Genomic DNA, 26,515 nt, shown 5'->3' with positions numbered 1-26,515 from the left:
GCTTGCTGTGGCACTGTGGGGCCTGTAGAGCAAACGGTGTTTAAAAGTATACATTGATATTGAAAACACTAATTTTATAGAAAAATTTCCTTAAATTAACTGAAAATAAGCTCAGATTATATAAATAAATATTTAATATATATATATATATATATATATATATAAGATATAAGATATCTCATATATTTATTGTTTTATTGTTTATTGTTTATTTTACCTAATTTTCGGTTTAATAGAAACTCAATCTTTAAGCCATTTTTTACATTTTAAGGTCAAATAAATCTTAACATTTTATGTTTTTATTTTTAATATACCTATTAGGTAACTAAATTCTTTTTCCTTTTGGACGAAATTATTTTTTTAAAAAATATTCCAGTATCAAGTTTATCGTATTAATATTTTTTATTACAATTTGGCTTATTTTTTAAATAAAAAATAAACATAATAAAACAACGTATAAAGTAAAAACTATTTTTTGAAAATATTAATAGTTATAAAAAATATATACACCATTTACTTTAATGCATCAAAAATCGTAGCACCTAGTTTAAACATACTTGTATAGGCTAAATAATTACCTAATATATACCATTTAACTTTCTAATATATTTCTCTTATCTTACTTTATTCAAAAGTAACTAATTTTGCATCAAAAAACCTATAATAGCCCCACGGTGCACCGCTTTTGCTATTTTGTGGCGATCGCGACCCGATTTGGTCTCAGTCTTTCGTCGACTCTCTGCACGTGCGTTTGGAAGTGCTCCTCCTCGGAATTGGAATCGGAATCGAAGTCGTAGTCCGTGCTGCCACGTTTTGAACGAACCATCGATCGATCGAAGAAGTAAACACTGCGCGCCGGCTGGATTCGGTTATTTTCGGTGCTGGATATTTATTTTCGAAACAGGCCCCCTTTAGGCAAGTGCTCGAAGTGTGCAAGATACAAGACTGCAAGTATCTATAATCTAAAGCCAACAAAATACAGCAAGATCGAAAACAATATAAAGAGTAAAACAAACAGAACATTTATTTTAAAGATACAAATACCAGCAAATGTATCTCAGATACAACAGATACAGAATGTTTTAAAACGGTTGAAAACGAAGCCTCTGATATATAAAGTATTTAAAAATATTTATGCAACTAACGGATAGTAAATTTATCTAAAAGGTTAATATATTAAATTCAACTAATTACAGTCTATCTGTGTAACCCAAAAGCACAAAAGCCCGTAAGTGCATCTGAAAGATACAAAGCACAACAACAGCCCCACCTAGCATAGGAAACCCATCCTAGGCTGATCAACGTACTGGAACACAATTAATTAGCTCGAAAAAGCGTTTTGCAGTGCGAGAAAGCGGAACATCGGGGAAAATCGACCAATTTAAGCATAAAAGAAAACAAAATGCAAAAGCAAATGGCAAATGCCAGTGTGTAATCGCCAATAAAGTGCCCTTCAGTGCTAACCAATTTGTTGTGCCTTGACTTGACTTGTGTCGTACAAAAGTACTTTTGGGGAATCTTAAGTGGAATCCACCGGAATCCACACAGTACTTGTACTTACAGTGCTTGGTTTACGAGTTCCGCCGCAGCTGATAATAATTATTATTACTTGTGAGTCGCGTTTTCCGATTTCGAATTTAGCCTGGTAAATATTTACTAATGAGCGCGAGAGTGTGTGCCTCGTTTTGGTGAAAAGTGAATAAATTACAGGGAATTTCTTCGGCAAAACTAACTGATTCAGGCTGCCAGCCAGTTGGATTTTTATTTCTTGTGTTTTGGTAAGTTGCTCATAGAGTCGGAATAATGAAATATACATATTTTAAAATTTAAATACACACACTTTTGTGGTTATTGTTTTTTCTCTTTCCACAATAATGAGTTTTCCGCCAGCTGTGTTTGGCTTTGTTTATCTCTCCCGGTGTGCGCTACCGTGGTTTCTTTTGTCTTTTTGGCGGCCTGCAGTAATTTAATAAGCCTCACCCCCCCTTCGGCCAATTTAATTACGAAAGCTTTTAAACAAAAAAAATTCTTCGAATACCCTGGGTTCATCGTATGGGAATTACTCAGAACGTGAGTTCCCCAGTCGCCTTATCAGCCGCCGCCTTTCCCAGTCTACAAAAACGCACAAAAGTCCACATATTTTCCGTATCTGTATCTTTGTATCTCTCGCTCTCTGTGTAAAGTGATTGCCATGCACTTGAACTTGAAAGCCATTACCAGTTTTCCGGGTCCGGTGTCCCATCTATCTTTGGCCACGGCTCTCATCGGGGCACATCTCCGTATATTCATAGAACTAAATAGGGTAATAAATTCATCGGTGCAGTCGCCTCGTCTGACTTTTTGTGATTCTATGACGACAATCTTGGAGGCGATGCGATAAAATCGCGGTCAGTTTCAGAGCTATCTGGTTTCCACTACTTTGGCTCATTTTTTAATGGCCACTAATGTTTGGTATGGTTTTTATTTTAAAATAAATTAACTCATTGACTTTTTTAAACCAAAAAAACGTTATTATAATTTCTTAAATATGCTAAAAATTTATTTATTTACAATTAATTAGCCTCTTGAAAATATACATTTATACTTATATATCTATAAATATCTAGATATTGTACAAAAATCCTACAGAAATTATAAAAATATTTGTAGACTTGAAGCCCTTATGTAATTTCTTCAATCATCAATGTTTTTTAGAGTTTTTCTTTTACATTTTCCGAGTACCTCTTGAAAGCTCTTTAAACAACTTCACATGGAAAAACTAATAATATAATTGCTCTTGAATTGGGTGAAAGTAAAACCAGCTTCGCAGGAAAATTATGGATTGCAGCTGAAGATGAGAGCAAACAAAAAGGCAAAATTACAGCTCTCGTCTGTAAATAAACATGGAATCAAAAACAAATAAGACACCTTTGAAGTTGTTGTTTTTTTCTAGGAAATCCTACACCAGAGTTTAAGTGGTTTTCTGAATATTAATTAATATTTTAAAACACAAACAAATAAGAAAATAGATTGCATAATACATGAACCTGTGCAAACACAAAACCCCAGCTGTTGGGAATGCAGCTGCAACACAAAAAACGCGCCTGGCAACAGAAGTCCAGGACTCGTGGTTGATCCGTTCCTCCCCTGAGAATCCAAGCCGGAACTCCGAGTCCGCGATCGACATTTTTACGGGGTTGCATCGTGAAGGTCGTGGCCTATATAACGCGCACACAGATGGGAGGGGATAGATACATACGTACATACTGGATTCCACGGGGTTCAGCTGGTCGCTGTCGGAGCGCATAAAGGCAGACAGAATGGAACGGAACACATGCCCCGATTAACTTGTCCATTTGCCAAGCCATTGACACAGCGACCCGCCTAATGGAAATGCAACTCAAATTGTCACCGCGGCTCCTCCTAATGATGGCCGACGGTGGGTGCGCCGGAGAGCTGGGAACGCCGCTTGGATTTGCGGCTCAACTGGCGCTAAAGCTGGCTGATCCCAGAGCTTTGGCTGTCAGCCACAGACAATAAAAACCATGGCAGACGACATGCGACATATGAGAGACGCGGGCTGCGTTCAGAGAAAGCAGCGGCCAGGCGACGAACCGGAGATCACAACAGAACGCACTGGCGGACAAATAAACTAATAAATCATTGACCTTGCGAACCTTGACGAAGCCACTGGGTGCACAAGTAGTGGACACTCGACCAGAATTCGCCCAGATGCACTTGGAGACCAGACTGGGGTACACAACAAATAACTAGGGTGTAGCTAAGCCTTTGGGATACACAAGAAATAAGCAGAGTGTGGCTTAATCTCTTTAAAAATAATATATAAAATTAAGATAAGGCAGTAAAGACTTTAAAGATTTAATATTAACTTAATCAATTTATATATAAAATTTAAAATTATCCTGAAAAAATAAAATTTTAATTATTAATAAACAAATATCGATTTTGTAAATGAGTTTTCCTAAAATACTTATTAACATGAAAATTAACATCTGTTCTTTAATTTCAAATTCACTTAAAGTCAATATATTAAAAGCACAATCTAAATTCTTAAAGTGAGGCAAATATTGCAAAAATAAAGATACTTATAGACAGCAAGAAATAGAAGCATTTTTTATAAACATAGCAGAAAAAGCACATGATCGGCTGGCTATAAATTTCTAAAAATTATGAGCACTCATGGAAAATTTGATTTGCAAAATAAAGAGCATATTTTCCAAAAGATTGGGCATAATTTTAAAGATTCAATATTTTCATTGATGTTGGGAAAACAAATCAAAAAGAACAATTTTAAGAAAATTAAGAAGATATAGATACTAACCTAATGGCAACTCAGATAAAACCATTAAGGGTAATTTGTATTACCATTGATCATAATAAAAAAAAAGAAATTATTCTTAAAAATCCATACTAAAATATTGCAATAACTATTCAAAATGTTCATAGTTTACTTAGACTTTTCCGGCATTGCCTGAAGAAATTGCAGTCCACGGCGGAAATGGGAATGGAAATGTGAATGGTTTCGGGAATGAGACTCAGAATGAGAATGAGTTTCAGAATGAGAATGAGAATGGGCAGATATGATGAGTGGCCAGGGTACACTGGGAAATTATGCAAGGCCCAGCGCCAAGTCACGAAAATGCCGAGCAGCAGCAGGTCGGTGCAGTCGCTATCTCGCGCTGACAATTTTCACCTTTCGCCTTTCGTCAGTCTTTTGTCTTTGCCTCGCGTTCCTTAATCTAGATTTATGGCAATTGGACGCCGCGCGGTTCCCATTGAGATTCCCGTTGCGATTGCGATACCCATTCCGGTTTTGAGATTGAGTGGGCGTGTGCGAAGCGTCCAGCGAATTCTTTTGCGTAAGAATTCCGCTAATCAAAGTGATGTGACGTTGTTATTGCTGCTCCTGCGGTTGCCTCTCCTTGGAGGAATTCATAAATTGAATACGCGTCTAATTGGAATTAGAATTTGAGCAGACCAAACCAGAGAGAGACCCACCCAACCCCTTAAAGTCCGAAATACCCGGTGTGCATTAGCATTAAATAATTTTAGATTAGAGCCGGACCAGCCAGCTCTCTTTGATGTTTCTCTGACGGCCACGAAGGGGTTACCAGTTGGGTTAAAATTCAAATTCGACGGCCCTCCACACTGATGACTCGGAAATAAACGTTGGCCAGCCAACAGAGACAGAAACAGAAGCACCCAACCACCAGCAGCAATACCAAAGAAAAAAACCCTAGCCAATTGGCCAGGTAAACGGTTTTCGGTTCTCCGCTTTGCTTTGGCATTCTTATTGGCTTTTTTTTAGGGCCACAAACTTGAAATTTCACATATCTGTTGGGTTCGTATTTATCATATTTCGCTTTGTTCCTACTTATATATGGAAGCGTGTTGGGTGCACTGGGAAAAAATATATTAAACATTAAATTTTCGATGGCAGTAAAGAACTCTTTTTCTCATTTTATGAAATATTTATTCTGACGAAAACTTTGTAGAAAACTCTAAATAAACTAGCGTCACTGACTTCAGAATTTTTCAGTTTTTAGATCACTTTTAGAAACCGTTTTGAGGGCTATAAAGAAGATTATTATTAATCTGGAATTTTTCCTTTAGAGCTCCATTTTGGAAATTACTTTTACCTTAGTTTTGTTGTATTTTTTCTCAATGCATATAAAAAGGGGTTTCTCCATAAGTGTGCGAGTGTTAACAAGTACCGAATAGTGTGGTTAAAAACTGTCTGAATCATCCTGACGCCGGTTGTGTAGCAATCCGTGCAATGACCTGTGAAATTATGAGGCTTACTTTATATGGGAAATCCATATTTATGCCCAAAAATTCTCCATTCCTTTTAGCTGGGATTCCCCAAGGGGTAAACCTCAGGCTATTCAAGTGTTTAACGAGCAGATTTAGTGTTCCTGGAACTCCTATGGCTGTATTTCTGTGGATGTGTGAATGTTATTTTAAAGTCGAGTTGCGGACCAGCAACAATCAAAAGTTAATTTTGATGGAATATTACTTACCTGTCTAATGTTTACCTGTTATCGATTTGCATAGCAAACCTGAAAACCTGAAATTTAGACGGGTTTGATTCGCTCGCAAAGTAGCTTGTTTGCTGATTAGACGGCTTAGTATTTGCTAATTGGCAGCCAAAGTTATGTTGCCCAGGAATTTACTATCCAATCAATGTAAATAGGAGAACGTGCAAATGACCCTAAGGCAAGTTCAACCTCGTTTGGACTTTGCTGGAGCTTCTACTTGGAAATCAAAGTTGTGCCAAAGGTATAAGTTTGCAATTGCTTGCCTCTAGAGGTATTAACTTGGCTTATTCGAAGCTGTAATGTTATTCTAGCCAGCTTACACACATCCTTGTGATTTGTGCCTAATTAAATTACCAGTACACTCTGCCTCCAGTAGGTAATCGTAACGAGATCCAGCTCGGACGAGCTCCTTACAGTACGTGCTTTCATTAATCGGAAAATGTAAATATTCCAATGCAAAATATTCCGAAATTCCAAGGTGCTAAAATGCATTTCAGTATTAAACATGGCTTTGACAGCTGTCGTCTGCTTGGTTGCCATGTGTCATGTGATGCACTGGCTTCTGGCCGGGAACTGATACGCCAACGACTTAAAGGTAGAGCCAGTCGTCACTGGCACATGCCACATGACCCATATCCATTTTTATCGCGCACTTGGGCGCAGTCATTAAGCTGCGGTTAAGGCGACAATATTTATATGAGACGCCGCTCGGCTTTACGATCCATTCCGCTCTGCAGTCCCAGCTATAGCTGGCTCTAGATTCTGTCAGAGCGATATATGTATGTACGATATGTGTAGCGCTCTGTAGCAGGTGCTCAGTTTAATAAGTCGCTGGCAAGCAAACTGAGCAATCAGCACGATTTTGGCCCGCCAGTTTGGATCGTTTTGCTGCCTCGGCACAAATAAATACAGTCTCATTTCCTCAGCTTAAACAAACAGCTGATTTTAGTAAAAAGTATTGAAAGGTGTGTTTTATAGAATAATATATTTTTAATTTTGATTTGAGATATGGAAGGGTATTTAAGATTTGTGTAAAAACAATTTTTTATACAGGATACACTCAGGTTTCCGAGAAAATGAGTTTTCCTATACATTTGGATAAATTAAGATAAAAGAAAATTATATCAAAACTCTGTGAACCAAGTTCATCTTAAAAACGTTCTACTGTAGGTGGAAAATAACGAAAACATTGGCTGAAACTTGAAGGTTTATTGAGTTGCAAAAACTCATACGTAATCGATTGCCTTCGACATTTCCCCGAATTGACTTTAGTTTGTCGGATTAGTGAAGGGCTCGTCTCGGCTCCTTGGCGCAGGTTGCCTTTTATGACTGACTGACTTGAAATTCCAGCCGAGTCTTGTTAAAGCTCCCCCTTTTTTTTTTTTCTTCTGCGAATCGCAAAAAGTGCTCATGCTCATCAACAGCAAGTAATTTTTCTTTTCCCCACGCTCACATACAAATGGTGGCATGAATATACCCAAACCAGTGGCAATTGCAATATATTTTTATTAACCTTTCTTTCGATTCGGCGCTGCCTTTGTTTTTGTGATTTGTCCCGTGTTTGCTCTGGCGTCTGTGTGGGCTTTTGCACTTAATTTATGCCGCCGCAAATGAGGCGGAATAAAAACAGTGGACTTGCTGGGTGGTGCCCTCCGGTTGCTCCTACTCCTCCCCCTTATTTTTGGGTGTTCCAAAGTCAGCTGGGTACTTACCAAATGGCATGATATTTCCATTTCCGAGTCGTAAATACTTCTTGCTTCCCCGCTCTTTACGACTTTAAATCATAAAAGTCATCGGCTGTCCCCTTAGAACCCCAGGCCTCGAATACCCAAGCCCCCAAAGACCCAGACCCCCCAATCTCCAAGCCCAATCCCCAATCTGCAGGCCTTCAGGCCTCCACACCCACTTACAAGTACCGTCCGAGCCAAGGGGCTTCTGTTTGCGGCATAAAAGCCCGCGAAATATTATTTATGGTTATTTTCATTTGAAATTTATAACCGAAAAACCATATGATATAAATAAGCAAGTGTGCCGCACAAAAGGCAACTTCTCCCGACTCCAAATCCGAGGACGAAGCCGAGTCCTTCAGACTCCAGACTCGTGTTGTGAGAGGTCACTTTCCGGGTGTGGAGTGTCGCCCAATTTTGTTTCATTTTTATTGTTTTACGCTTTCCTAGAGCGGAAAAACTTATGGGCCCGGCCAGCAGCACTTGTCCGCCTTCGTTATCCCATAGTATTTATTTAAAGCATTTCACTTTGCCACTTGTTGTTTACTTATTTATTTTTTATTTGCACACGTAACAATGCTCTCTTGAGTGGCAATAGATTTTCTTAACTGGTGTGTGACCTTCATGTGGCTGATCACGAACTCTAAGCAAACCCAGCTTCGTTGATTTTCAGACTAGATAGATGAAAAATCTTTGATTAAGGATACTGGAAACTCGTTTCAGACGAATGACTGAAAATTCAGGCATTCTTTACATTTATGTTTTTCCCAGAAGCTCAGTGTTGCTTTACGCATAAAGGTAGCTAAGCTTTTTCTGGGAAGGTTGAACAGTAAATAATTAATTACCTTTAAGATACACAGTTGATTCTGGGAATAAGTTTAAATTCTCATATATTCAAGGCAAAAAAAAAGCATGCTTCTTTTAAATGAAGGCCGAAAGTTTGCAAAACATTTATTTATATTTATATATTGATTTATTTGCAAATCTTTTTTGGCTTGCTCTGAAAGCTACTTTAAATATGACTTTTTGTATTTAAACTAAATGTACACCAAGAATTCGCTTGTTTTTGCACTCGCCTTCAGGCAAACTTATTTTGTTTTGAGTTGCGTTGACTCACCAATTGATTTCACTTCAATTAATTGCCAAAGCTACCGATTCACTTTCTGTTTATGGCAAACTGTCATTGCTGGAATTGGGTCAAGTTTTAAATTAAAGTAGAGCAGAATTTTTATGGCTTGTTTATCGCACATTTTAATGATTATTGTTGCAAAACGATAATCGAAATTATTTGCTAAACCAATATCAATAAAAATATACCAAGTCAATTAAGTTTTTATTTCTGTTTAACAATCGAACGTAAAATAGTTGCCAAATCTTTCAATTCAGTATTTAAAAAGCTTTTTAGGTGCTTCATATTTCTTAGAATATTTATGTAATTTCTTTACCCAGAAGTGTTAGTCGTATAGATACCAATTTATGGTAAAAAATGAATTGTAATTGCTTTGAAAATGTAGCTTCATTGAGCTTTTTGTAGTGCACTTCCAGCCACTGAGCATATAGCTAATTTAATCTGTGGCCTCAAAGTCAAATTGTGTGTTTCGTTTCTTTCGTGGGATTTATGTATGTCTACATAGTTCGCAGCGAGAATGTTATTTACTCCCTAGGATGCCATTAAATTGTCGGTGAGGACGAGCACGAGGACGAGCACGAGACCGTGGGCGGAGTGAGGAATGTTACGTCATTTCTCAGGACTCAGAACTCAGATTCAGACTCAGAACTCAGAGCTCGGGACTGACAACATGGACGTTAACGCTTTAATGCCTGTCAGTCGCATGGCTGTAGCTCCTTAATCGCTTAAGCGGTCGACGCTCGAGGCGGATTTCCCGGCAGAGCGGAGGAGCAACCCTTTGGGCCGACATGAAATGTGGGCTAAAGGAATTAGCTCGATTGCCAAAATGACTTCCATTCTTGTTTATTTCCAAACAGTTTGCATTTTTTGGCTTAAAGCGTCGTCCGTCCCTTCGGGTCCATCTGTCCGTTGATGAGGATGAGGATGTGAACGCCTCCCGCTCTAAGCTACTTTGCATTTTTCTCGCATTTTCCTTTTTGCTCTGCTTAGTTTTTCTTTCTCTCAGATTTTTATTTTTATTTATTTTTCTTTTCGCCAGCTAGTTGCTAGTTTATTTGGCCGTTTCGGTGGGCGTACAATAATGTAATACAATGCGGATCAGCACGCTTGACTTGTTCAAACTTCTGCTGTGTGTTTTTGACACTTTGTTGGCATGGCTTCTACTTCAGCCCTTGTCCTGGTCAGAGTCCTAGTCCGAGTCCTTGTTATCTGCCCTGCTTTTTGGGGTCCTGGTTTGTTAATCCGCTTTGATGCGTATCTAAGAGATATATGTGCCAGTGTTGCTCATTTGTCCTTTTTTTGGAAGATATATGAGCTGGCATTAAAATGGAATCTGGAATGGAATTCTTATATTATTTTTATTTCAACATTCAATTATGGTAGGAAGTGGCGGAATTGATTTGCTGATTTCTTATTTAATATTTAAGGACTGTAAACCTAAGTAGTAATTATTTAATAGCTGTTAGAGGAAGACTTCTACTGTTATTATATTTATAGTTTAAATTCAAGGATGTCTCTATCAGTAAAGGTAAATATAATACAAGTTCCAAGTTCTTTTAGGTTTCACCGCTTAAGATTTTTAAATACGATGAAAAAAGGACTAAACTATAGAACTTCCTTCTTTTATAAACTTTCATATTTAAAAATTAAATCCCAAATTATACAAACTCTTACCTGTTGTATACCATTTTCTTGTTACATTTTTCCCACTTCTTTTTTTCGTGTTTTTTTCTGACAACACTGATTTATTTTCCTGTGTGTGTCCTGCCAGATGACCTCCTGTCATCCACTGATGAACGGATACTGGCCGGCATCAGTCAGCTAGCTGGTCGGTGAAAGTTTTTTTGTTTTTTGTGCGTGCCACATCACTGATTACCGCTCGGGATTGGATCGGGGGCATAAAAACGATTGATATCAATATCGGCAATGGCAATACCGAATAACACGTGACATGTGGATGTCCTGTCATTAGGTCGCTGGCAGTAACCTTCTTAGTTGCTGACGGCGTGCCAGTTTTGATGTTTTATGGCTGCTGTTGTTGCTCTTGCTATTTATTTTTTTGCTGGGCATCTTGTAATTGAGGTCGTGCAATAAAATTCCTAGGCAGTTACAATTTGATGGCCGCTGGCAGTGTGAATTTCTTGGCCTTATAAAATATGTAACCGCTTTTACTCTCCTCCCATCTTCCTGTCTTCCTGTCAACTTGCAACTTTAATGTCAAGTGCTTTTCCAGAAGTTGGAGGGAATTTAGCATTGAGTCGGGGGGCTTCAAGTTTTCCAAAGAGTTCAAAAACTCCGCGGGCGGAAAAAGGCCCATTAAATCTAAGCATTTAATTCGGCCTTATGGCTCGGGGCGTAGAACAAGCTTTATATGCAATTGTTGCCAAATACCACCGACGTTGTAAAAATCGTATTTTATTGTGGCAATTGAATTGCGAATGGGCGTGGAATTGAGTAATGAAAGGCAGGGCGGGGGCACCGCTTCAAATGAAATTGCCTGCGAGTGGAAATCGCAGTGGCAATCACAACTGGGTCCCCAACCGTGCTGACATTGTCAACAATTATTATTCAGATAGGTTTTTTACAGCACCCGGTTAGTGCTTCCCTTTCGGCAGGCAGTCGGCGAATTCAAAGCCAAGAGCGGAGAAAATGGTTTGCTAAATGCTTCATTTTCCGGATCTGGCCAGCCACCCAACCCCACAAATGGCCAATTAATCAGAAATGGGGTCATAAATCAGGCAAACGTGGTTACGAAGTGGCTCCAACTGGATACCCAGAGAAACAGTAAAGATTATTTTCTAGGAAGAACATACGTTACTAAATTTCAAGGATTAACGTTTATTAAAATTTTGTTTTTAAAAATAAAATTGCAAGTTATTGATTAATAAACCATATCTGGCAAAGTTAAATTTGTTTTGAATGCTAAACCAGCCAAGTTAAATTTATTTTTAATGTTAGACTGGTAAAAGTTAATTTATTTTTAATGCTGACACCCTAATTTCTCTCTCTGTTTTTCGCCCAGAGGGCCAGGACTTGTTTGCTATCTGTCGAAGGCCAGCTGACGCCTGCGAAACTTTTAACTCGGCAGCTTTTGCGCTTATCATTGGCCGCCTGCCGGGGTGAAGGGTCAACGGGTTGGGTTGTCCTTTGTGTCTCACGCTGATAAGCTGGGAGTTTCAGTGCACCTGTCCAGGATGCCGCCTGTCAACTGCCTTTTGACATCTGTTTTGCCAGGGAATGGTACTGCAAATGGGAATGGGAACGGGACAGGGTTCATTGAATTAAGATCTTAATTGCTGCAATAAATTCGTGCAAATTCTGCGCTGCTCAGCTGAGCAAAGTTCCCACAATTTTTGTAAAAAAATGGCGTAATTGGCGTAATTAGCCAGCGTTTTGCAGTCTCTTTCTCGCTGCTTATCTCGGTCTCTTTCGGCGCTTCTGTTTGACTTACCTATTATGCTATTTTGCCATTTGTTATGCTAATTGTTCGCCTTTGTGTGCCATTCGCACTTGTTGTTATTGTTGCTCTCAACTTGACCCACAAAGTGTAGGCAGGGAAAACTGTGACAAATCGTCATCAATTCGAGCAAACTCCTTGCCACTTCCGTTTCCGTTTTGCCGCTTTGCCGCATTTCCTTTCTACCCTGTTCAGGCGCCATTAAAAACCCCTTGGCGCCAGGTGTGTGTGTGTCGGAAGCCACTCATGGATTCCCATGCCATCACACATCCATCGCATCCACCTGGCAACCACATCAGCCGACTAATCATGATTAATTTGCATCAATTTGGGCCGCAGCTATTTTTAGACATTCGTCACTAAACGCTTTCGTTGCCTCCAGGGAATGCCAGCATGGCTTATTTGGATTTCGTCACTGAAATGCGACACTTAAGTTTGGCGAAAGTCGATCTGAGTTTTACTTATTGGCGAACTTTTAAGTCGGCCAAAAACCTTCCAAATATGTTTCACTGAGAAGGAGTCGGTTGATTCACGAACTTGATATCGTATCCATTTCAATAGCTACATCTAAGTATGGTAATAAAATATTGATTTTTTCATTTTCCGACATTCTATACGTCTTAGTGTCCCCATTTCGTGATATTTAATATTAAACTTTTACTTTAAGCAGAAACTTTGCTTCCTCTTGCATTTATTTTTTCTTCTCTTTTTTTTCTGATAAAAACATTGCCTATCAATATATCCTAAAGAAATTTAGTTGGCTTTGTTTTTGAAATATAAAAATTATATTCAGTCAATAAGGGAAAAGTGCTTAAAAGAAATTAAATGTGAAAACCAAATATACTAGTATATTAAAATCCATCAAACAGGTATTTTCTCATAGCGTTATAACACATTTTGTTTATTGAACTTTTTTAACTTGTTTCTACTTTTATTGAATTTCTCCCACTTATGTGTATTTAATTTGAAATATTTTCCCCTTTTGATGGTATTAAAATTACAGAGAGAGTACAATTTGCAATTGTATTGAATTAATTAAATTTATTTTTGTCCTTTCAAGCGCATAGCGTTGTATATTTTTTGGGGCAGCAGTTTATTTCGACATCGATGTGGAAAAATAAACATTTGGCTATTTGTTTCTTTTGCAAAATCTGTCCCCTTCTGGCTACCAAAACCCAAGCCAACCGACAATGGTCAAAGGGTTGTGGGAGTCCTGGCATCTGGTCAGGGCAGACAACCAAAGGAGCAAACTTTAGACAACTTGAGGGACACGCTTTCTGTTGTATTTTCGTTTGTCTGGGATAACAAGAAAATGTTTTTATTCCAGTGTCCTCCAGAAAAGGACACTCCACTCCCAACGGAATGGCCAAACTATGTTTAATTGTGTGTGCATGGGTCAGGCACAAACGTCTTAATGCATAATCGAGTGTGGTGTGTGTGTGTTTTCATTAGAAAAAAGCCTTTTCGTTCTCGGGACACTTGCTGAATCAGCGAATTCCCGTAGTTCTTTTGATGAGATTTCACTTCAGTTTGATTTATGGGTCTCCTCTTTTTTTATTCTCCCGCCTCTTTACAGATAGCTTTAAGCAAGGCGCCTGCTCCACTTAAATAGCCAGTAACGGAAGTCCCGATTTTCCTTTGCCCACAGAGAGCGCGCCGACGAAGGGACCTATATACACAATTAGCCACAGTGGATGGGTCCGCTGAATCCGTTTCCTAGAAGTTCCGACCCGCACGCGGAAACCGCAGAGGCAGAGGCAGCAGGACTTGGCGAAATCTTCCCCAGGCAAGGACCTACACACCCGACAAACAAACACAGGCCGCCACAATCCAAATGTCGGACACCATCTCCTTCGAGCTGGGCTCCGCCGCCGACCGGCCCCCGAACAGGTTCCAAGTGAATCCGGTTAATGGCAACAGTCGCAAGACGCAGGACGGGTTTGGACCCGCACCCGGATCCGGATCCGGCTCTGGAGACAGGGGCGCCGGAGACGACAATGGGCCGCACGAGGTCTACCGCCGACTCACAAATGCCGAGGGCGAGCTGCTCGAGGACGACACATTTGATGCGACACAAATGCTTAACCAGCACCAGCCCAGGCAGCAGAGGTGAGTCCTGATGGGTGGCCATGGGGTTGGGAATAGGATGTAATGGGTCAGGGGTCAAGCGGCAGAAGGTTGCTTAGAGTGGCTGCTTTTAAGTTGTACACTTAAAATAAAAGTAATAGAGAATAATTTCGATTATTTAGAAAACTAAAGCAAGGGAAAACTTTTTATTATTTTAATTATTATTACATTTATTTATTTATAACTTTAAAAATATATATTTTTTTCTTTCTATGTAAGTGAGAATTTCAAGAAAACGAAATACATTTTCCAGTGTACCTTGTGTTGACAACGGGTGCGGTTTTCGGTCTTGTCCTAGCCGACCTTTTCCCTTTGTCTATTCTGCCGGGAGAATGGAAATTTGTTGAATTTTTCATTTTCTGGTAATTGTTTAGTGTTTCATCAAAACAAGGATTGCTTTTGTCGCCTCCTGTATTTTGTCCTCTCTTAATTATGGCGTTAACACTCCGCCCTTGTTCCATCCGGCCACAAAGGACTTGACGCCGAAAGGAGGATACGGAATGCCTGAAAATGCCTTAAGAATTATCGCAACGCCAGCAGAGTCCTTTGAATGAATTACGGCGTTAAAGGGGCCCCAGTGGAGCCCAACTTGAATATTATTAAGTTGGAATATCGGCGACAATGCCGATGAGATTGATATCCTTAAAAAGCCGAGCGGAGCGAAGTGCTAACATGCCGGCTCGACGCGATGCCGGTTAATCATTCACGCCACATTTGAGGCAATTGTAATTTTCAGTCCATCAGCTTCAAGGCCAATCATTCAAAATTGATTAAATTCCTTTGGAATCCATTATGTTTCTGGGGAAACACAACGAATCGGACCCGAATCGCAGCGAATCTATCAAATGGCCAAGAGTTTTCCGACCTGAGGCAGGTTCAACACTCGCCGGCAAAAAAGGTTCAACACTCGCCAGCAGAAATCAAACAAAGCCACCAATCACAGACCGTGGTAATAACCATCATTTACGCTTGTGCTCCCCATTGGCAGTGGACAGCCAATTTGCATAGTCCTGTTGATTTCGATGGCTGCTCCTTCTGCTCCTTCGTGGACACTATAAAATGGCAAATTCGATATGTCGCGTGACATTGGGTCGCCGTAGCCGCTGTCTGCGTCTTCTGTGTGTTTCCCAGCCGAATTATGATAATGAGGCTTATGAAAATATTATGGCCTCGTTTATAGCCCAACCCCACTTTAAGGAGCCTGCCAAATATCGCAGCCAAGGCAACTGTCTTTCGATTACGAGGAAAGCGGTTTCATGTAAAAATGCCTTTTAATCGGCTCAAATTGGCAGCCATCAAGGAGAGAGTTCCTGCATAAATTAATGATAAGCTTACTGAAGGGGGGCGCCTCCTTGAGTTTTAAGCGATTCACTGATTGATAATTAATTCCTGGATTTTCTCCGCCTTACTGCCAGCGGCTGCGTCACAAATTAAATCAATCCCATTGACATACAATCGACTGGATCATCATTATGGTTGCTCTCCACGTTCGCGGCTGCCAAGGAATTCAAAGAGGCGAGCAGACATTCCACGAAGCCAACACAGACTCACATAAATTGCCCCGCTGACAACGGAGCATATATCATATAAATATCTGGGGGCCATTGAGCAAAGACGTTTGGTGAATTTGGGAAAGGAGCGTGGAGTAAGGCTTCGCAGGTCGACAGAAGGATACTTGGTACTTGGTCTCTTAGCAGCTGGTTTTTTTTTAAGATTATTACAACTGGGGTACAGCCTTTAAAAAATTAAATAAACGAAGCAAATTTTAAAAATATGAAAAAATGAAATGAAAGGATAAAATAATTTTATATGATAAATAACAAGTACACATATTAGCTTTAATTGAAAAAGTGGTTAGTAGTTACTAGTTCCACCACCAAAGATCAATTAAATTAGTCCTGGAAGAATACTAAAACCAGTAGGTAACACATTTTCCAAAAAAAAGTCAGTTAGAATATCAAAAATACCTTTACTGTTAACCTTTGCCCTCTTGCTCTTTTCAACCCAATAAGTACCTAAGTTGATGCTGGTTTTAGTACCAAGGATCTCGAACTCGTCTCGGTTAGCTGGTGCAACCAGCAGGGTGTCGGTTTGTCAGGATGCCGAGACGCCGAGCCAGGATGTCATGAGCTCAGCCATGCAACACATTATCGGTGCTAAAGGCACAACGCTCGACCCCCAGAAATCCGAGGGGAATAAGTGCGAGGTGGCGTAGTTGAACGGCCTTCTAGGCGCGTGGGCGTGTCCTGGGGCCGTCTGCTCTTTGCTAGACTGCTGTCCTGGCAGACTAACATCCTGGCATCCAAGCAGCATCTGGGGCCCCCGCACAATGAGTGGCAATCAGAAAGTGCAAGTTTGTGTTCGAGGACGAGCGCACAACTAAATCGAAATAAATTCAATTGAGTTCCGTTGAACAGAATTGGCTGATAATGAAAGCTATTGGGTTTAAAATTGAATCCCTGTTCACTGGACGTGTCAAGTCGATTGGCTTTTTATCTAATTTGAGAGCCTTTGTGCAATTCGCCCAATTAAAGTGGTAACCATGTGGAAACGTGGAGCGTGGGCCTGGGATAACTGTGAGTTTTGTAAGAATAATGAGCATGTCCTTTTGTTTTTTTTTTGTTTGTTTTTTGCATGGCAGGCAATCCATCAAGAGCAGCTTCCGCGACAAGGATAAGCCGTCAAGGTTCAAGGATCTACAGACGACAACCCGCTTCCAGGTGGACCCGCAAAATGAGGAGTCCGACGAGTCCAACGACTCGCAGGAGGAGCGCGAGCTGCTGGACAACGAGTATGACACAAAATATGGTAAAAGTTTCCGGTCAGTTTGCATTTCTTCTGTCCTTTTTACACAGAGAAAAAATTAAACACCTTTTTAGAAAATAAACCTAAAAGCTTCTTGGAGGCCTCTTACAACCTCTCAAAAAGAATTTTGATAATAAGTCAAGGATCTTAACAAACTTTAGTTAATTCTTATTTCGCAATGAGTTTTGGAATAATTTTTTCTCTGTGTACTCTTTTGCTGCCTTGTCGAATCTGCCAGATTAAACCCCATCTGAATCCCCCCAGGCATTTCACGCGGGAGGCGTTACCCCGCCTTGACAACTACCGCAACATGATGTCCATCCAAGCGGCCTACCGTCCAACGCTCGACGAGCTGCACAATGCCACGTTGGTGGGCAAGGTAAGTCTGACTTCCCTCATCCTTCTCCTCATCCGGATCAAGATCCTGACCGGGACCGGGTCTGTGAGCGGGTCAACTAAATGGATATTAACGCTTGGGTCGTAAATGCCAAGGGCCACAAATTACAATTTCGCAGGGCCCATAAAATAACAATACTCGGTGCTTTACGCTTTTCAGGCGGGGTCGCAGTTAAATTTAAATTTATTCTTAAAATCCCCCCACGAAAATTCGGGAATATTCAATATGTACCCGTAGCCCGTAACCCGTAACCCGTGAAGTGACCCGGACCCGGCAGTGTCAATCGCTCTCCGACAAAGTGTCGCCCCGGCTCAAACGAAAAGGCATTGGCGTCGCAGGCACATGAGCGTGACTGTGAATCCTGCCAGGAGTCAAATTGGCTGGTCGTTGGCACTGCAGCCATCGAGGGAAATCCCGGGAAAGTCCCTGGAAAATTGCTTGTCAAATGCAATATAATCAGCACAGAAAATGTAGTACTCTTCGGCAGACTTTACCCATTAAATTTGACTATGTAGCGCAGGGTCCAGTGACTTTTCGTTTGACTTTTCACTTTTAAGCTCTTCTCCATGAATCACTTTGCAAAGTTTTCCAAAGTTTAAAGAACAAGTGCAACGCCACCAATTGACGCTAATTGATTTCCACACTCTTTCGCCTAATTGTTTACGTCTTTGGATCCACAATTGGCTCACCGAATGACTGTCAATAAGAGCAAATAAATTGTTATGGGCTGCGTTGAGAAATGGATGCCTTGCACAATTCCAAAATATAATCCATGATGCAACTTGATGAGAAATTCTCATTGTTTTGTTTGTTGTGCATTTAATGCTGAGCAAGACTTGGTGTATTAATTAAGCATACTTTTTTATATACTAAGGCCAGAGCTCGCTCTCAATGTCAACTGGGCATCTTGTAATAATAAGCAATTAAGACAGGGTCTCGTTAAAAAGTGCAAGGTTCACGGGTTCAATTGGCTCCACGGGTGCTGCGGTTTCGGGGGCGTATGATTAATCTATTAATAATGTCATGACGGGGGGTCTCTTGTCGAAATTCCCGGTGGCTGAAGTCATCTATTTCCCTGTGGGGATTTTTTTTTTGTTAGGCTTGGCAAAAGAAAAGAGAGAGAGCCTTTAAACCTCCCTGTTTCCTTTGTGACCCAAAATTACGTATAGAATAGACAGATATTTACCCCACCTGCAGGCTGCGGCTGTTTGCCGAATCATTTATCAACACTAGACAGCTTTATTGAAATTTTCTCAAGCACTCATACCCTTTGTGCTTGAGGTCTATACATACACTGAGATAGAAACTTAGAAAAAATACAAGAAATTAATTGAAATATGCCTGCCCGGACTCTGCCAGAACAATATGCATAGAACTTTTTTCAAATATTTTGTGTATTAATGTTTTCATTACTAATATTTTTAGAATTTATATAAATTTAGCTTTACTATGATCCTTGATTTTTTACCGGTGCACCCACAGAATACGCACAGCTTGACGCGCAATCAGGACCCAGAGTCGGGCATCATGAATGGCATCTTGAAATTCGGCTGGATCAAAGGTGTGCTCATCCGCTGCCTGCTAAACATCTGGGGCGTGATGCTGTTCCTTCGGCTCAGCTGGGTGGTGGGTCAGGCGGGCGTCATCGAGGGCTTCGTATTAATACTGACAACGACCGCTGTCACTACCATCACAGCCTTGTCGATGTCGGCGATAAGCACTAATGGTGTCATCAAAGGAGGTGAGTCCCACTCCCACTCCCACTCCCACACCCACGGCCCCTTGTGGTCGCTTTTAAATGGCTCTAAGTGGTTTTATGACACACACTCTACACCCACTAGGTGGCACCTACTACATGATATCCCGGTCGCTGGGCCCGGAATTTGGTGGCTCCATCGGTCTGATTTTCTCGCTGGCGAACGCTGTGGCCTGTGCCATGTATGTGGTGGGCTTTTGCGAGTCGATGCTGGCCATGATGACGGCCTTTGAATGGTCGATCGTTGATGGCGGCGTCCAGGACGTGCGCATTATCGGTTGCGTAACCATCCTACTGCTCCTGATTATAGTCGTCGTCGGCATGGAGTGGGAGGCCAAGGTATGTTTACTGAATTTGCATCATAACGAGTATTTGTGTAATTAATGGGCTTCCTCCTGACAGGCGCAAATCGGATTACTAATCATCCTGCTGGTGGCCATTGCCGACTTTGTCATTGGCAGCTTTATCGGGCCAAAGAGTGATCTGGAACTGGCCAAGGGATTTCTGGGCTACAACGGTGAGTCAGTATAATTTGTAACTACGATTTGTGATTACAATTGGTATTCTTTTTCAGCCACTACATTTAAAAATAATCTATTTGCGGACTATCGTCCGGAAAAGGGCGGCATCCAGCATGATTTCTTCTCAGTATTTGCCATTTTCTTCCCAGCGGCCACGGGTATTTTGGCAGGAGCCAATATCTCCGGTGATTTAAAGGTGAATATTAGTTTTGATCAAGTTTTTGCCTTTATTGTTTTTAGAGGTTCTTAAATATAAAATAGAGAAATATAAGTTCGAGAATAATAACTTTTTTTTTAGGACCCCCAAAAATCCATTCCAAAAGGCACAATCCTTGCTATCATCATCACCACAGGCACCTATTTAATTATGGTCCTGCAATGCGGTGCCACAGTGGCTCGCGATGCCACTGGAAATCTGACGGATGTTGTCAATGGCTCATTTGCATTCCTTAACTGCCAGCCTGGTAAGAAATCTTAGAAATTGATTGAACTTCGTTAGGATTATAAAATATTTGGCTTTCAAACTTTCCAGGTGAATGCGCCTTTGGGCTACAAAACTCCTTTCAGGTTATTGAACTGGTCTCTGGCTTTGGTCCCCTGATTTATGCTGGCTGCTTTGCTGCCACTTTGTCCTCGGCCCTGGCCAGTTTGGTTTCAGCTCCCAAAGTATTTCAGGTGAGAAAGGATTATAAATTAATATTAATTATAAAATTAAGTGGGTTTCATTTTTTTAAGGCTTTGTGTAAGGACGAGCTGTATCCAAAGATTGTTTGGTTTGCCAAGGGCTATGGCAAGAACAATGAGCCAGTTCGTGGTTATGTGCTGACCTTTATTATTGCTTCGGCGTAAGTATTTATAATATATTTAATACTATTTAAAAAAGTCTTTAAATAAATAATAATTTAAATAATAATATTTTAATTTTTTTATATGATTATCTTACCTTTCCAGCTTCATTTTGATCGGCGAACTGAACCTGATAGCCCCGCTCATCTCGAACTTCTTCCTGGCCGCTTACATGTTGATCAACTTCAGTACCTTCCATGCCAGCCTGGCCAAGCCGGTGGGCTGGCGTCCGACCTTTAAGGTGAGTTAGAAATAGCCATTATGTAGGTCATCCCCTGATCCAAATCACCTTTTCAGTATTACAACATGTGGCTGAGTCTGCTGGGCGCCGCTCTTTGCGTGGCGGTCATGTTCCTGATCTCGTGGGCCACCGCCCTGATCACCTTTGCCGTGGTGCTGGCGCTGTACTTAATCGTGGCCTACAGGAAGCCGGACGTCAACTGGGGATCCACCACGCAGGCGCAGACCTACAAAAACGCGCTGATGTCAGTGCAGCAGCTGAATAATGTGGAGGAACACGTGAAGAACTACCGACCACAGATCCTGGTCCTATCGGGCCTGCCCAACACCAGGCCTGTTCTCGTGGATCTGGCCTACATGCTCACAAAGAACCTATCGCTGCTGGTGTGTGGCCACGTGCTCCGGGGCTCCAGCTCCCAGAAGTACCGAACATATCTGCAGGAGCGGGCGGCCAACTGGTTCCGCAAGCACCGTGTGAAGGGCTTCTACGCGTTGGTGGATGGCGAGGACTTTGAGTCGGGCACTAGGGCCTTGATGCAGGCCTCCGGCATCGGAAAGCTCAAGCCGAACATCATCCTGATGGGCTACAAGACTGACTGGCAGACGTGCGAGCACAAGGAGCTGGAGCAATATTTCAATGTGATGCACAAGGCCCTGGACATGTACCTGTCGGTGGCCATTCTCCGGGTTCCGCAGGGCTTGGACTGCTCCCAGCTGCTGGGCTCTCAGGATGGCTGGAAGACGGTGGCCGATGTCCCAAGAACCCTGCAGCCGAACGAGAGTTCAGGTGACCTGCAGGCGGTGGACAGTAGTGCCCGCAACGGTTTAGGAGGCAGCATTGACTCTCTGAGTCGCAATGTCTCGCAAGGTAAGGGTGAGCTGCAATCCGGCCGGAGCCAGACCGCTGAATAACCATTATGGGAAATTATAATTCTGATTATATCTTGCATGTGTCTCTCTCTCCACCTGAAATTCCCCCTAAATCCGCACCTGCCTAACCACACAATCAAATCGCACCATCTGCACTACGATTGCAATCCCGTAGAGGACCGCAACCGCAACGAGCTGCTCCACAGCGAGCAGAACAGCCTCAAGATAGTCAAATGTAAGTAGCATGCCGGGCTTAAGTGGTAAAGGTGAGCCAAAGGGTGGACCTTTGGTAGATAGATACAGAATTAGATGAAAAGATAGGTTTCTTAAGTTAATGAATAATTGAAAAGTAATGATTCCTTTTCTGATTTGCCTTAAAAACCTATATACATCCTTTCGTAGAAAATCAAAGAAGACGAAAATCCTTTAAACATTAAACAGAAGGTCCACCCAACCCTGAACCTTACCCTAAACCCTATCCCACAACCCACCTTTCAATATTATTTCTTCCGGGAATTTGGCGCAGTACGCTTCAAGCAGGGCCTGCGGAGAATGCGCTCCTGGCCAGGTGCCGGTGCAGGTGAAGTTGTGTTTTTTGTGACCAGATTCTTGCGTGTCTTAGAGTACTTGAATGGAATGTGAAGTTGTTGTAGGCTGAGTAGGTAAATATGAATATGAATGAACCACACGCAGATGCCACAAGCACTCAAAAAAGTCCCACAAGACTACCACGCATGTCAGCTGCATGAAGGCATGCCAATCAAAGCCATAAACTTTCCAGCAAATTGACGATATTTAACAGGCAAACTAACCCCAAGTTCTGGCCAAGTTGGGGCTATCCGGATTTCCCCAGCATCTGTGTACAACCTTTTTCCGGCAATCTGCTGCCTGGAAATTAATGCAATGCTCGTAAATTTGAATTTTAAATTATACTCGTACAATGTCCAGCCAGCCAGCTAGGGCGGGGAATTGGTTTTTGGCATTTCGAGTCGGGCACACGTGGCCTCGGGGGTCCTCGGGTTGTTTGTTTTAAATATCTGTATGTATGTACATATCGACGCATTTTCGCGAAAGTATCGTATGTCGAAAAATCCAATTTTACAGGAGAAGCTTTTTTGTGCTTTAATCTCTTAGGAAGCACTATAGAAAAGACAAAATTGAAACTTAATTTTTATCGGAACTATAGGGTTTTCAGTTATAATATTTCACAGGGTAGTGAGACATTAGGTGCCTAACAATTTTGCATTAAAATCTCAATTTCGAAAAAAAGCGACATACGATACTTTCGCAAAAATGCGTCGATATATATATTTTGCAAAATTGAAAAGCTGTTGAGCTGCAGCTTTGTGTTAGCTTTGTTGTCTTTGCATGTCCGGAATGAAATGTTGTGGCTGTGTCCCAGTATTTTTGGTCCTTGTTTCTGTTTTGAAACTCTCGCATTAAATTTTCCCTCGTATGCACGATTTAGCCTCCAGCACAAGCGACCTGTCGTTCATTGCGGGCAATCAGTCGAAGGATGTGTCCGGAATGCCCGATCCTCTGGACGCCAAATCAGCTAATCTGGTGGTAAGTTAATTGGAAATATACTATGCGAAATATTTTTTACTTATAATGGAAAATCTGCATTCCACAGACCAACTCGCTGCGCAAGTCCAAGCTGAAGCACGACGATCCCGCCTCCCTGTACAAGGGTCCTGGCGGCGCCGAGTTGCCCAAGGAAGTCCTCTCGGACCTCACCCAGTTCACGCGAAAGCGCAGCCATGCCGTTATCGATGTCTGGTGGCTGTACGATGACGGAGGCCTCACCCTCCTGCTGCCTTATATCATCAGCACTCGACGCACCTGGCAGTCCTGCAAATTGAGGTAAGCTAACTCGTATCGCGAATTACTGCGGAATTCTGGTGTTGCCTGCTTTATCGCTGGGCTTCTGGCTAACGAGTAAAAGCCACCGCAGGTGATTTTCACCCGAAGAATTTCCAGCTGTGTTTTGCTCCGCCGCCAAAGTGCAGATTTTTCGCTGTTGATTAGTGCCTCAAGGTCGAATGGGGAGGTATCCAGCGGGTAGCACCGATAGCAGATGTTTTTATTTATGGGAAATTTTGCGTTAGGGATTTTCTCCCACGGGGACTACTCACACTGCTAATTTTGCTTTCCAATTACCCTAAATAAATTTTAAAAATTAAACTTTCATTGGAAACAGCCATCAGAAGGCTTATCAATAGTCAGTAATTTTCCGCATCATTTCAAGTTTATAATTTCAAAATTCAAATAGAATATTTTTGTATGTTAGTTTTGGGACAGGTGAAAATTTAACGTTTACATATAATTACATATAAATTTAGCGCAATAAAATTTGTATTAAATTTAGCATTTTGAGGTTTAGTCATGTGAAATTCTAAAAGCACTCTAAAAAGGGATGCATGTTTAAGTGGAAATTATCCAGTTATATACGTGAATGTCTGACAATCCATATTTGTTGACCAGCATGAGATGCCCTCAAAGAAAAATCTGCAATTTAGCCTGTACTCTTGTGTCCAAGAGCAAAAGAGTGACCTTCAATATTGTGCACTTTAAAAGACAAACTAACCTTTCCGTGTTTCCTTTTCCGCCCTCAGGGTTTATGCTTTGGCCAACAAAAAGGCAGAGCTGGAGTTCGAGCAGCGTTCGATGGCCAGTTTGCTGTCCAAATTCAGGATAGATTACTCCGACCTGACGCTTATACCGGACATAACAAAGAAGCCGCTGGAAACGTCCACGCAGTTCTTTAACGAGCTGATCAAGGACTTTGTGGTGGCGGACAAGGAGAACGAGAATGGCAACAGCAGCAGGGCGACCCTGAACGAGGATGATGGTAAGTCTTTGAGGCAAATTCCTTCTATTATGGTTATACTTGCATTTAAAAATATAATAAAATTCTTAGGAAAATCACTAAGATTTTAAGTAAACGTAATTGCCTGAAAGTATGCAGTAAATGTTGTGCAGAGTCTTTAATCGATTTTAAAAAGAAGTATATTTTTTTTCTAAAAATTTATAATAAAAACAATTTTAACATATTTTTCCTGCTCTCTTACAGCTCTGATTACCGACGATGATCTGCTGGCAGTACAGGACAAGACGAATCGCTACCTACGCCTGCGGGAATACCTGCGGGAACAGTCAACCAAGTCCGACCTGGTCGTGATGACCCTTCCCATGCCCCGCAAGAACATCGTCTCTGCGCCTCTGTACATGGCCTGGCTGGAGAGCCTCAGTCGGGACATGCCGCCGTTCCTGTTTGTGCGCGGCAACCAGACGAGCGTGCTGACCTTCTACTCGTAGGATCGGATGGGATCTATTGTATTTTACTTACTTATACTACACCTACCGACACTCACACTCACCACGCTATTGTTGGGCGTACGAGTATCTTATCTCCTAGAAGTACCACCCATGTACATACGTTAAGGGACACCGTCGACACACGGAACGCACAGAGGCACTGGCAGCGCAGAGGCACTGGCAGCGCAGAGGAATCAGGAAAGGATTTGGAATTGGAGTATCATCTAAGTCCGCCTCTGCGTTGTCAATATAAACATTGTCCTTGCAATCGAGTTTAAATCGTATTTAAATACAGTGCAAATAATTTTTAAATGGCTTTTTATTACACTTTTTTTTTTATTGAGAGAGAGAGGTGTGATAACATTTGTTAACGTTGATTACGAAAGGTTTGAAATTATCAGCCTAAGAGCTTACCATGAGAAATATAAATACTTTAATAATATTCAACTTTTTAAACAATTTTTTCCATCTAAAATGTATATTTTTCTCTGAAAGCTTTAAAATATAGAATATAGTCCTTGTTGGTCTCGAGTTGCCCAACTTAATATGAGAGCTCGCTATTTTCTTATCCACCAAATTATTCATAATGGTTTCCTGTGTTGGAAACCATAAAATATATGTATGTATATACCTTGTAACCTTAAATCGGTTGCAACATGTTCGAGTTGTACGTAGTTGCTCAGTTGTAGCTAGGTTGCGGGTGGCCTTAAAGGTTGGGGTGGAGGTGAATCCACGTAAAAGTTAAACAAACAAGAACTTAAAGTTTAACCTTTTGCTTCAGCAAATGGCACTTCTCCCAAGTGTGTCCCTGTAACTTTTGATTTTTATTATTTTCCGCAAGACATGCCTATTTTTGGTAAGGACAGAAGTTCGGCTAAGAAGTAAATTCTTTTATCGTATTATTAAGCTTTGTGGCCTTAAAAGGGTTAAGTCTCTGGCTCTGTAGATATTTTAAGACAGTTTATTTTTAATGAAATATTTTCGTATATTGTATATTTTGGAATTAGTCATTAGTTGACTACTATACGGTTCCATTTAGCATTTTAGTTATTTTTAGAGTTGCCTTTACAAAATAATCTCCCTCTGAAATTAAGCTGCTTGTAAACCAACTCATAACTATGTTGCATTGCATTGCAAATAGCCCCCAGTGGGGTTGCAGCTGAAATTAAAACCAATTAGGATTGCCATTTCCGTGAAAGGACTCACCTTTTAAAACTTAAACATGGCAGAGCTCGAGCCCGCGGTGTATTATGTTTGCTAGTTGTGACTTGTGGGAGGGCCCAA

The 26,515-nt window shown here is 41.2% G+C and overlaps 1 protein-coding gene across 4 annotated transcripts; it reads left to right on the top strand.

The window, feature by feature from the left end:
* The first annotated feature begins 735 nt into the window (after positions 1 to 735).
* Positions 736 to 25,543, top strand: Ncc69 (sodium chloride cotransporter 69). 4 transcript variants are annotated; one of them, XM_070285076.1, is made up of 18 exons: positions 736 to 915; positions 14,000 to 14,460; positions 17,120 to 17,299; positions 17,548 to 17,662; positions 19,163 to 19,421; positions 19,522 to 19,775; positions 19,839 to 19,953; positions 20,011 to 20,153; positions 20,256 to 20,421; positions 20,490 to 20,632; positions 20,693 to 20,802; positions 20,909 to 21,044; positions 21,101 to 21,911; positions 22,089 to 22,148; positions 23,382 to 23,479; positions 23,547 to 23,776; positions 24,529 to 24,764; positions 24,987 to 25,543. In XM_070285076.1, exons 2-18 carry the CDS (start codon positions 14,186 to 14,188, stop codon positions 25,229 to 25,231), a joined length of 3,576 nt encoding a protein of 1,191 aa, XP_070141177.1. In that variant the 5' UTR covers positions 736 to 915; positions 14,000 to 14,185; the 3' UTR covers positions 25,232 to 25,543. The 4 variants fall into 4 exon arrangements, with proteins under 4 accessions (XP_070141177.1, XP_070141176.1, XP_017034242.1 ...); XM_070285075.1 differs by having other exon boundaries at positions 736 to 1,778; XM_017178753.1 differs by having other exon boundaries at positions 736 to 1,778; positions 13,928 to 14,460.
* The last annotated feature ends 972 nt before the right edge of the window (positions 25,544 to 26,515 follow it).

Source organism: Drosophila kikkawai, chromosome 3L (assembly GCF_030179895.1).
Source record: "Drosophila kikkawai strain 14028-0561.14 chromosome 3L, DkikHiC1v2, whole genome shotgun sequence".
Taxonomy (NCBI): Eukaryota; Metazoa; Arthropoda; class Insecta; order Diptera; family Drosophilidae; genus Drosophila; species Drosophila kikkawai.
This window is presented reverse-complemented; position numbering and strand designations above follow the sequence as displayed.

What these genes read in the sequence shown, in the direction of transcription:
- Ncc69 (XM_070285076.1), top strand. Translation starts at nt 14,186, where the DNA reads ATGTCGGACACCATCTCCTTCGAGCTGGGCTCCGCCGCCGACCGGCCC. An exon ending in ATGCCACGTTGGTGGGCAAG is followed by an intron (nt 17,663 to 19,162) that starts GTAAGTCTGACT and finishes GTGCACCCACAG; the next exon opens with AATACGCACAGCTTGACGCG. An exon ending in CAGCCTCAAGATAGTCAAAT is followed by an intron (nt 22,149 to 23,381) that starts GTAAGTAGCATG and finishes TGCACGATTTAG; the next exon opens with CCTCCAGCACAAGCGACCTG.